The 13,141-nt window shown below is 41.5% G+C and overlaps 1 protein-coding gene across 1 annotated transcript in view; it reads right to left on the bottom strand.

The window, feature by feature from the left end:
* ankrd11 (ankyrin repeat domain 11) overlaps positions 1 to 13,141 on the bottom strand; it is a 100,830-nt gene that overhangs the window by 21,288 nt on the left and 66,401 nt on the right. The window contains 2 exon segments of the mRNA XM_039794179.1: positions 5,865 to 5,997; positions 9,482 to 9,627. Of these exon segments, the coding sequence (XP_039650113.1) occupies positions 5,865 to 5,997; positions 9,482 to 9,568 (220 nt within the window). The 5' untranslated portion in view covers positions 9,569 to 9,627.

The raw sequence follows: 13,141 nt of genomic DNA, 5'->3' as shown, positions 1-13,141 counted from the left end.
CAGATAGACAGACAGACAGACAGACAGACAGAGAGAGAGAGAGAGAGAGAGATTCTTGGTCCTCTTCTAGCTCACTTCTAGGCCCTTGTAATGTTTGTAAACACTAAGCAGGCATCTTGCATGTGCATGATAATTAGGGGCCGAGTTGATAGCAATGTATACAAACAACATCAGCATTACTGCAATGGCTTCACCTGCCATTATAGCAACGGGCAAAGCAGTGAAATCATGGATGTATAAAGAGAACTGGATACGGCGTTGGAGGCTGCGCTTTCAGTTCAACGTGGTCGGCTGGGAAGACTGGCTGAGCAGGTTCGCCTCTACAAACATCTGTATGACTCTTCATGTACAGACCACAGGGAGTCAAACAGCCCTAAATATGTGGCCAGAGAGAGACACCACACTGGGAAAAGAAAAAAACAAACATTTTGCTGGAGAGAGTGGAAAAACATGATGTTGTTTTGTCAAAGCTAAAAAAACAGCTTCATGGAAAGAGAGTTCTTAACAGTGTTACCAGGGTGGGAAATTAGCACCCGCCGGTGACTTTGCCTTGATTACCAGCCACAGTGGCAGGTGGATTGTAAAACATTCCTTGTAACGGATTGGACAGTTTTTGTCAAAGAATGCTGTTGTTAAGTAACAATGCATATATATATATATATATATAATATACATATTATAGGAGTCACGTTACTGCTAATGAATCCCCAAAATGTCCAGATTTTGCTGCTTCATAATAAAAACACTCAAATACCAACATAACGGAGGACCTTTATTGTGAAGAACTTACAGGAAATTAAACTGTGTGGTCAAAGCCCCGGCTGTGAACATAGTCGAGTAGCTAGTTTTCAGCGCTAGTCCGTGAGTCCGTGACACATGTAGCTAGCTAGCTGAGCTGAGGTACAGACGAAAGGAAAATTATCTGTTAAAAAATGTGGCGACATATCCCCGGTGTTAAGAGGCCCGCTGCGGAGTCAGCAGTAGCTATGGATGTACAAACAGTTGAGAGCCAAGTAAAGAAAAAGAGAAGGTACTTCTCGAACAAGTGGCGCATTGACAAACGTACAGCGAAAGACCGCGCAAAACATTTCAGACCGTCCTGCCAACCTGTATACATTTTAACGTCAATGTAACGATGTTTAAGGAGCTGCTGCCGTTTTAATCCTGTCTGCTCTCTGCTGCTCAGTTCTACCCCGCGACTGACGAGACACACACACACGCGCACACGCACACACACACACACACACACACACACACACACACGAAAAACCGGAGATGAGACGTACAGGATGACCTAAATTGAGGACAGCTACACTTGTTATTGTAAGATCAATGATAAGTTTAAGTCCAATAAGTCCTTTATCAAACCGTATGAATGTGTGTCTCAGGCCAGGATAGGAAATTAACTAACAATGTAAAGATCAACAAGCTACTGACACATAAATAAATTTATATTAATAAAATATGTATTAATAATAAGTAATTTAATAAAGCAATTAAAAGTATAATAGTGCACTTACTTTTATAAATTTGAATTCCGGAAAAAGTGGCTAGTAAAAAATGTAAGTGGCTGGTAAAATTGGGCATCCACCAGCCACTTAGGGTGGGAAATTAACTTTTTAGCCCACTAGCCAGAGTGTTACAGGCAGACAGTCGTTTCGATTTGGAAATAAACGACAGTCGCGTTAATGATTAGAGTAGATATATGTAATGCTTTCCTTTACTTCCGCTCTCTTCTTCTCTACTACTTCTTGCTTATTCACAGATTTCTTTTGTTTCAACGCCCACTGGTGTTTCGCAGAATACGGCAACGAACAATGCGTTGAGCATAAACGTCTCCGTGCATTCTCATAGCGCACGCCATCTACGGAGGCTCACGCCACGGTGTCTCGCATGAGAATAATCAAGCCTGAAATCCTGCTTTACGCAGCGCTGTGGAGATCTTGCAATGCGAGACTAATAAATAACATAAGAGCAGGAATGTTTGTAGTAATGTCCTACATATACAGACATTTTATAAAACAAAAAATAACGTTATCGTATACAGGACGCTGCCTTTTTCCAATCAACAGTGCTGCAGAGAGCTCCAGACAGCCGGGGACATAAGAGCAGGCAGCGCCGGAACAAATATGCCGACTGTACGATAATATCATCCAAAACACACGATTCACTCTCAGCGGTTTCTGGGACATGAGAAATACTTTGAATACGTAGCTCCGCTCATAGTTGAGTAATGTGGCCCAGGACTCATAACTATTCTCACTGCTATAAGATTGTGACCTAGACCACCTCCGAATGCGGTTTTAGTTGATCAGATCTCAATGCGTCCTGAGAGGGCTGGACGATTAATCAAAAATGTATCGACATTGAAATTCTGAAACGGTTATCTACCGTGTCTAGTCACGTGACTTCGCCCGGACCAGTCAGCCGCATGGATGGAGGACAACTCAAACACAGAGTCCGAGTCAACTGAGCAACTTGTGCCCAAAAAATTATCGTTATTGAGGTAAAATGTGCAAATAATCTCGTGCAGCCCTAACCTGTACTTCGAGCCGTCCACTTGTGATTTGATCACTCAGATCTGATTTGACTACCGGGTGGAAATGGGGTAAATGATGAAAATGATTGGATAGGATTTAGGAACTACACAAATCTGCTTGTGTTGTTTTAAAATAATGCAAGCCAGCACTTAAAGAAAATAAATGAGTCCATATCTTTCTCTTTTTGCCTGTCCGTTATTGTGAAGCAATCTGCAATAATAAATATTAGCATTAAAACACAAAAACTGCTAATTTCAAAAAACACTATCATTCTTTGGTCTAAATGTGCATGCACCTTTCAGCAGACTAATGCATTTTGACCCCCCCCCCTTATGTTATCTTTCAATTAATGTCCTTAGTAGCTACAAAAACAATGGATAAAATAAACATCAATGTTTTCTAAGAGTTTAGCCAAGGATAAGGCTACAGAATATTTTGGTATAGGATAACATACCCCACGGTCATAGTTAATCTCCATTAGCTCAAGCCACAGAGGAATGAAGACTTGGTAGTGGGGTAGGGTAGAATGGGGGCTGTGAAGTGTCAGAGGTGTGAAATTTTGCTAATGGCCTTAGACACTACTCAAACTTGAAAGGCCAAGCAACAAAGTCAGACTATAAATCACAGATATGCCGAAACAACTCAATATACAGTCAAGAAAGGTATGCAGACACATAAGTCCTGATTAACAACACACACAGGCATAGACACAGAGCAGATGGGCTTCTCAAACCCTAAACTATCTGGCTAGCCACTGCTAAGACAAAACAATTTTGCCAATGTGAGGCAATACATCCTTGAAGTACCAAGATGACAGACAGAAACTGGCAGCAGCAGTTGTGTGAACTGTGGGAACTGTCTAATGGCATAAGCCCTGCACACTTCCAGGCTTCTCAAGTTTGTAAACACAAAAAACTATTAGGAGACAGTTCTGTTTATAATATGCTGCAGGACCTGAAAGACCATATAGCCCAACCCAATAAAGAATCAAGCTATTACCATATGAATACAAAGTCCAGCTATTGTTCCTCAGGTGATGGGGGTGGGGTAGCCTAAGATAGCAAACAGGTAAATAATATGAAACCAACTAGTGAGAATAAAATAATAATATACAACAAGCTTATATTATTCCTTAAGTAATCTTGCAACATGAATGTAAGCATACAAAAGGCAATGACACACACACACACACACACACACACACACACACACACACACACACACACACACACACACACACACACACACACACACACACACACACACACACACACACACACACACACACACAGTCACTACAGGCATTCAAGAGTGCCAATCAAAGAAACAATAAGAAAATAAGTTACAGCTTCTCAATCAAACATTCCACTTATTCATAATTCCCTTGAGCCATGTGTCTACAAAATACATGTCCAATCTTAGTAAACTTGACCCAAAACCATAATAGCCATCGTTGCAGCATGTATGCTTTTAGCTCTCTCCACTCCTTTTTCAAGTGTAATCACAGAACATAAAACAATGTATTGACTCAGCCAGTGCTGACGATAAAGACTGTTACCAAAGCCTCGGAGTTGGACTATTATCAACAAACTAAATCCTGAACCCTTAAAGCCCAAAGTCAAACAAGCATGAGCAGTAGTCCTTCTCTCCCTAATTAAAGAAAACACAAAGCCGGAGCCTTACCAAAAGCCAGAGCTGGTCAGGCCTGTACGTTCTATAGATTCCCAGTTAACTGGATCCTGATTTTGTGTGGTCTTCCTCTCCTTTCAGACTGCAGGAACAAATCCCTTGGTTCTGCCAGACACAGCTGACTTGAAGCTAGAGCTGGGAGCCCATTCACTTCACAAAGCCCAACCCCCATCTTTACACAGCATGCCTCACTACTTCCTGTAAGCTTGACAGGATGTGATGTAATCACTCCCATTGCCTTTTAATTTTCACTTTAAAGTCACATGGAGGAAGAAAAAAACATAAGTAAATGCATATTCCAAAGTCCATCATCCCAGAAATCCTCTGCTTCAAACTCCACCAGCTCACTGTCCCAGCCCCCACCTTTCAGTGGGTCACAAACTTCCTGAGACACAGGAGGCCTCAGGTGAGGCTGGGGAAAATCTCATCCAGCACCTGGACCATCAGTACTGGCGCCCCCCAGGAATGTGTGCTCTCCCCACTGCTCTTCTCCCTCTATACCAACGACTGCACTTTAGGAGACCAGTCTGTTAAGCACATGAAAGTTGCAGATGACACAACAGTCACTGGCTTCATCCGGGACAGTGATGAGTCTGCATACAGACGGGAGGGTGAACAGCTGGCCCTCTGGTGCAGTCAGAACAACCTGGAACCCCCCCCCCCCCATCACCATACTCTACAACACTATGTCTGCTGTGTAATCCTCCAAGTTTTTTAGGATCCACCATCTCTCAGGACCTGAAGTGGACGTCCAACATCGAGACACCATCAGGGAACAGACCCAGCAGAAAGATGTACTTCCTGCGCCAGCTCAGGAAGTTCAACCTGCCTCAGGAGCTGCTGTTCCAGTTCTACAGTGCAGTCATCCAGTCTGTTCTCTGCACGTCCATCACTGTTTGGATCAGCCACCCAACAGGACAGAAACAGACTGCAACAGTCAGGGCTGCCGAGAAAATCAATGGCGCCAACCTGCCCTCCATCCTGGACTTCTACTCCTCCAAAGTCAGGAAACGGGCAGGAAGCATCGCTACAGACTAATCACACCCTGGACACAACCTGTTTCAGCTTCTCCCCTCTGGTAGCCGCTACAGAAAACGGTTTTGCCAAGACACAAGAACAGTTTCTTCCCACAGGCTGTCACTAGGATGAACACCAGTTCATAGTGTCAGGATCAATCACTGTGCAATAACCCTGTAACACCAAGCATCCACCTTTCAAGTAAATTATATATTTAATAGTGTTAAACACATAACTTAAACATGTACATATCTGTCAAACATACACTGTATATACTGTCATATTCACCTACTTCAGATATATAAAGCAACCTTTTATATTAATAATTCCAGAACCATTTACACTTTGGTCTATTGTATTACCGTTTACATATCCTTAGAGCTGTTTGTTTACGTGTAAGTGTATGTAGTAAGAGTATGCATATCCACATGTATATGTAGATATACACTTTTATTTTATATACATACTTACATAGCAGTCAAATGTTTATGCTTTGTTGTCCTTGTTTTTAGTTTGTCTGTATCTGTGTATGTACTTCGAGAGCAACAAAAAGCCAGAGTCATATTCCCTGTTCACACTTACTTGGCCATTACAACTGATTCTCATTCTAATTCTTACCTGAGTCAGAATCTTTCTGGTCTCCATTAGCTCCAGCAGTGAAAGGCAGCTTCCTTTTAGGGGCCTTTTCTTTCATCTCCTTGACCCCATCACTGCGATCCAATTTGGGAGTCTTGTTAGACAACACTTTATCCTTTGAAAGAGACAAATCAGAAAAGGAGGAACACTTTAAGTGACATGGTTTAGAGGTAACACAGATTTAATTAGAATAAAGAAATAGCACTGTAATTTAAACATTGTATACAAGTTAAAAAGAAACATTCAGTCAGTCAGTCAGTCAAGAAGGAGCTAGCTGTGGATCCTGCAACCTTCTCCTGTAGTTGGTGCCGTTCTCTGACCAGACTCTTTTAGCTATCACGGGCTTTGCAGAGCAAAACCTTTCCATGGAGTTTCCTCCCAGAGGCTCTGTGGTCCACAGTTGCTGGAAACAATCACAGGCCCAAGTCTATCTGCTATCAACAGAGGGAAATAGTTGTGTGCTTGTTAAACTTGTTTCTTTGTTGTATTGGGATCTGATAGGAATAGTGACTTGCTTATCCTGACTAACCGCTTCACAAAAGTTACCGCTGAAAATATCTGGAGTTGTTTATAATGAATTCTTGTAGAATGAATTCTATGTTTTTATTAACTGATACATTTATTTTGTTCATGAGTTACTAGAGCTCAAAGTGATTTCGTCAAATGTCTTATTTGTCTCACCAACAAACTTTTACTACATAAATGTGTGGTTGAGTAAGGAGAAGTGAGTGAAAGAACAGCAGCCAGAAGTTTCAGTTAATGGAGTACAACAGCAGCAGAGCCACAGAGTTTAAAAAAAACCCACCCCAGATACATATACAGATATAGAAAACACTGTCAGACATTACACATTAAGGGAAATGGTCAAAATAAAGGCCATATTTTCTTAATTCAAAATTTGACACAAACATTTAAAATGCTTTACTTATTTTAATATAAATCTTAATCCCAGTGTGCAAGCTGTATTAATAAGAAATAAACAAAGAAATAATAGCAGAGCATACTCTTGAAAAAAGAAAAAAAAAAGCTTTATAAATAAATACAAATCCATACTTTGTATTCATTATGGTTGCATAAAAAAAAAAATTCACCAGGACTTGTTAGGAACAACTGAATTTCTAATACATATGGGCAAGCATGTATGGTACAAATTGAGTCAGTTCAATTTACAACAGTACCTCCAGTGACCCAGAGTTGTACATTTAAAGGGCTTAATCACCACAACAGACAGTTGCTTTGTATTCTTTTTCCTCCACCACAGGAATTAGACCTATCTGATGCACTCTTTTTGAACAGCAAAACTGGTGTTGTCCAAAGACCACAGAACTGGGGGGAGCAACAAAAATGTAAGATTGTGAGAAAGTACACACCTAAAGCACATCCAATCCGCACACTGTAGGCAGGCACGTTTGAAGGACATACCTTTTTATTTTACTTTTAACTGTTATTTATCTATAATTGGTAATTACCAATAGGTAACCAGTAGAGTACAGTTGACCAGTCCCTCCAGAAAATGCGATTTTTCAAATATCCCACACTTTCGCCGCATAAATTGCCAATTTCCGCACAAAATATGCGGGGCTTGCATGATTTCATAATCCCCGCATTTTTGTTGCAAAAATGTCACATATATCTTAGCAGAAAGTTGAAAAATGTTGCGTTTACTTCACACAAGAGCAGCCATTTTCCCCTGTTGCCATGGTAACGTTATGAAGTGACGTAATTACGCGGCGTGAACATCATCGAAAAGCAGGGTCTTGGGGGAATCACTTTTTTTTCTCTTTTTCATCAAACCGCAATTTTTGCAAGTTCCCGCAGTTTCATCGCATAAAATTGCATAAATATCCCGCATATTCCATCGCATTTTTTAAGAAAACGTGCCGCATAATCAAGGATTTCTGCCCGCAACAATCACAAAAAAACTAACTCCATTTTTTTGGAAGGACTGGTTGACACCATCTGTGGCAAAATCCACAGAAAGTAAAAGTAAACAGGAATATGCACTCAGTAAAAAAGGGAATTTACACCAGCGATGGATTCACTCTGTTGTGAATCCCTGATGTATGCTACAAAGGGGTTTAAGGTTGCAGATGAAGGAACAGGTTAGATGTAATGTACACACACTCATTTTATTTCACTTAATTTCTCTGTCCTTCCTTCTGTCCCAAACTCATCTCTCTCTATCCTCAGGGCAGGTTTTCCATTATGTGTCGACTCTTTCAACTCCTCCCCCTGCCCTGCCCCAGTCATAAGACTATGATGTCATGGTACAGTAGAGACAAACAGTGTCAGCTACAGTTAGCTGATGTCTCTCTCTGTCTCTCTCTCTCTCTCTCTCTCTCTCTCTCTCTCTCTCTCTCTCTCTCTCTCTCTCGCTTTTTCTATCTGTCTCCGCTCAGCGACACAAAGGCTTTTAACAAGAGACCATACAATTCATGCAAAAGCATGATGCACATCTGGGCATGTGCAAAAGCGACAGAGCATCTAAGTGGGGAAACCAAGATGCAAGCGAGTGATTTCTTTAAGAGAAGAAAAAAACATAACAGCAAATGCAGAGCTAAATTACATTGGTAGAAAATGAATGGTCAAATTACCAAAGCTTATCTCCAGAGTTAGACTTCTTTTTTTTTGCTGAATTAAATTTAAAGACAGCTTTGACAACTAGAGACTTTCCTCAGATCTGCCTTTAAATGACACCCTGTTTGAAGGCTCCTAGCAATGCCTGCTCTTTTCGTCTCACTCTGTTTTCCATCCACCCCTGTGCGCTTCATTCCCTCCCTCCCTCCTTTCCTCCATGCCAGAGTCTGATGCAATCCTTTGCAGAGGGCTGTAAATCCATGCCTGCATAAACTGTACCTCTCCTCTTTTTGCTTCTTGGTGCTGCTCCTGGTAGCTGAACAGTTGGCACACACCATGACATCATCAAGCTGCGCCCAACACTTTATTCCACTGCAAACAACAAGACTGTGCCTGTGTCAAATTCAGGGGACACTACCTTCAAAGCCTGCATTTCAAGAGTGAATATGTCTTAACAGGCCAACAAGGCTGTCCAATCCCCAAGGTGCCTCTGAGAATTTCGGCCTTATTTTGTCTAAATCTCAAGCACACAAATACTGCATTCTTTGCGGCCATCAGTTTCCAACAATCTATTATGCAAGAATCAATTGTGTAATTGTGCCTTAAGTTAGTCCTGGTAAAGTTGGGAAATAGTAACCACACTTTATTTACAAGGAATTCCAGTTCAGGTGGTCATCAGTCTTCTGGCCTCACACATATTTTAGTTTGAATTTTGGTTAACTTAAAAAAAAATGAAGGTATGTTTGTTGACAGGTTTGCTTAACTGGCAGGCTTCTCTGATCTTCCACATTGTTACTGATAGCTGGACTTTCTAGTTCTGACAACTGAAAAATATAAGCAATTTTCTTATTTATTTGATCTAACGTTCCCTTATGGTCTGTGAGGCCTTCCAAGGTTTTGTAATTGTCGATCAGAAGAAGTAGTGTAGTGTCAAGTTTCAAGGACAAACTGGGATGATATGCTGTAAACAAACATTTGGTTATTGGGCACAGTGTGTGTGTTTGTAGGTTGTTCAGTCTTACTTTCTTCCCACCCTGCTTTTCCACCATGTCAGTGTTGAGTGGGAAGTGGTCCAGCTGGGGGGTTTTAGAACCCCCACCTTTGGGCATCGTTCAGCTCTCCCCACGCCAAGCTTCATTCACGCTGCCATTGCATCGTCATCAACCGTCTGGAACAAAGAGAAAGAAAAAAAAGAAAGAAAGAGATGGTGGGGGAGGTTAGCAACTGTCCACTACATTTCTTTGAAAACACATTTACACACTGCCAGACGATGCTGCCATTAGCGGCACATCAAGCACTCTATTTTCAACCATTACACCCCTGATCTGGAGGAAGTGCAGTTGAGGGGGAGGACAGCAGGCTGGGTTGCAGTTGTGGCAGGCAAAACATCTATCTGTTTTCTAGGCTGAACCCAAAGAACAAGCAAGGTCTGCCCAAATACCTTAAAGGTGCTTGATAATATCTGCTAATTGTAAAGAAAGAAAAACTACAATCCCCTCAAAACAACAGTGGCACACTATTCATGTCAAACATACAACTAAAGCAGTCATATGCTGAAATTAAGAAATGACAACAGGACAGACCATTTAAGATATTGCATAACCTCAATGTTGTGGGAATACTAGGAACTAGGGAACTAGGGAGCTAGGAACTGCTGAGTAATGTCTTTAGAAAAGTGACTGGCACGTCTCAACAAAAACCCAAACAGCTACTTACTGCCATAGCTACCCACCCTAATAACGTGGGCTCTAACCTATCCTAATTCATGGCATCCCTACCAGTGAAAAAGATGAAGTGGACGATAGCCTTCTTACAACAACAACTAGAAATCTACCTGGTATGAGTGACTGGTTTTATCCTGAACCTATAGAACAGAGAGTTCTGTACAGTTTAATGTGCTCTGTGGTCTCATTGTCTACTCTGTCCTCTATGCAAGTACACAACAACAATCCTCTGCCTTCCTTCGTGAAGAAGAGAGGCCTTCTGCTTCACATGGGCTATGAATAAATCACATTCCACCCCTCAATTCTCTCCTCCATAATGCACTTTTTCTTCTGAGTGCATCCAAGTATGATCATCCTTGTGACTGACGGAGTGAGTGAACAGATGACACCATAGCTGCATCATTCTTTCTCTACTTTGAGACACTGGCAGTCCTATCTTTCCTGGCGCCACTTCCATCTCCCCTCCCCCCATCATCCTTCCCTCTGCAGTTAACCTATTCAAGGACTGCTATTTATATCCTTCCAGTCAAGTCAAGACATCCAGCCAGCCAGCCAGCCAGCCAGCGAAGCACAGAGCTACAGATGATGTACTGCTCCCTGTTTTACTGGTGTATCGAAAGAGAGACATGAGCAAACACAGCAAACCACAGCCCCTTCCTCTCTCCTCTGGCTCATTGTTACTCCCTCTTTGCTACTGCTAGGCATTCACTCTAACCTCCCCTAACCGCCCACCTCTCACCACGCCAAACAAAGTGACAGGAAGGTTGACTACTCTCAGAAATAAACAAACCTTGCAGCGACCCCCCACACCACCACCACCCTACAAACTGGGTCAGCTGGGCTTCTAGAACAATACTCTCTGCACTATTTTGGGACTACTATGATGGGCAGTTATAGCTACAGAGCATTTCACGGACATTCGAAATACAGGAAAATGATGTTTGCAAGCTAGCAGTCACCAAAAGGCACACACACGAGAGGAAAGCCTGTACAGGCCTAATTTCCTCTGTGATTCCATCTCAATCAAAGTATACATAACATCTGCTAACAGTGTGAGTGTGTTTCACTCAGTGAAGCGTTTTTGCCACTAAACAGTTCATTATTTCCATATGTGGATTTGTGTCTGCGTGACAAATTCTTTCATAAAAATATGAATATTAACTACAAGCTATGACAAAAACAATTATAGTATTATATACTAGTCTGGTTTTAACGTATTGAATATAAGGGTGACCCCGAATATTCGATGATTCGATCTGAGGGGCCTGATTCGACAGACAGACAGACAGACAGACAGACAGACAGACAGACAGACAGACAGACAGACAATCTCACAGTTGAATCGTCACAGCGACGGAAAATGTGGTTATGAAACAGAGGATCATTCCATTCGGGCTATATGGGGGGTGATGTCTGATTTTACATTTCTCCCAATAATTGTATATATGTATGTAAGCATGTATGTTTTTGTTTCTGTAATTTCTCTACATGAAGCTTAAACACAGGGGGCAAAACAAAATGTATAAATCATTCAACAATCAGTCAACTATAGACAAGACTTGACCAATCAGATTCAACTATGTAAATTCTTAGTTAGGGACATCCCTAAGTGACTATTGTCGTCCTCTGTTCCTTTCTCTCCTCCTCCTGTAGCATCCTCTCTATCTTCTGAGCCACTCCCTCTGCGGTCAGATAGAGGCCAACACTTCAGCATATTGCAGCATACTGTGTGCACACTCAAAGATGCACTGACACAAACCACAAGCACAATTACATCAGCATGTTATAGTAACAGCTTAATTGATTTAGGAAGCATAACATTAAGGCCCCACCTCAAGACTGACAACGTGTAGTGATTTAAAAACCTACATGCTAAAAGCTGTTTCTAACAATTTCATAACTGGTGAACTCGAATGCTAAATGAACACTGGTCATTTGATTAATAGCAAATACTATTTCTGCAGTAAAAAACGATTTGGGTACATATGTCAGGTGTCCAGCCAGCTCTGTGGCTAGTAGCTAAGTTAACCAGCACTAGTGGCCTCCAGTGCGATTCAACTGTTGTGTTTCCATTCACCTATTTTCATGCGCATTTTAAAGTATCGCGTTAGAAAAACTGGATGGAAACAAAAACATTCGATAAAAATTCTTCAATTGTGCTAAAACGTTCATTGCGGTCGTTTGAGGTGGTTTTTGCCTTTGTTGAAAAAGAGTTGATTCGCTAAATGGGATATGGAAACCCCTTTGCCAAATAAACTGGTAGCAAACATTTAACTCATAGGACTGATCAGCTGTTTCCACTGTCGGCGTCTCCCCAGATATTACCGTAACGTTTAGAGGTGGGACAAGATCCTGCGATATTAAAATGTGACGATATTTCTCACTGAGGTGAAAAATTACGTCGGTACTACAGAAGACCGATTCACGTTAAATCAATCGGTGCCAAATTTCGGTACCTGAGAGCGCATAAGCACGACCTTCTCTGACCTTTCAGCATGTTTCACAAAGAGCGGCGCTCGGCTCCGCCACACGAGCAGAGCTGCGGTGCAGACAGAGCAACTCACAGCAATGCCGGTAAAGTGGTTGCAAGTGTGGTTACACTTTTCAAAACTTGACACAGAAAGCGTTTGCTGCAATATGATATAATGGCGTGGTCAAGGTGCAGTTAACTTACACTTTCAAGACAGACCGGCACAAAAGCGTTGCCCTGCTGACAGACTGGCAGGCTGGAGGTTGTAGGACAAGGAAAGGCAACTATATTTCTATAAAGTGCTTTAAGTACAACATTAAAGGGCAATTAAAAATGGTCATGAAAATAAAAACTGGCTAAAATAGAATAAGATACAAATACAAAAATAAAAGTTACAGTGCAATGTAAGAAATTAATAATTATTTGATTTAATACGCTGTAGGGATTGGGTTTTATTTTGTGTGGTGTGTAAAATGTTAATTTTTCTC

The sequence above is a fragment of the Perca fluviatilis genome, chromosome 3, assembly GCF_010015445.1.
Source record: "Perca fluviatilis chromosome 3, GENO_Pfluv_1.0, whole genome shotgun sequence".
Lineage (NCBI taxonomy): Eukaryota > Metazoa > Chordata > Actinopteri > Perciformes > Percidae > Perca > Perca fluviatilis.
The sequence above is the reverse complement of the archived record's forward strand: the minus strand, read 5'-3'. Positions and strand labels throughout refer to the sequence as shown.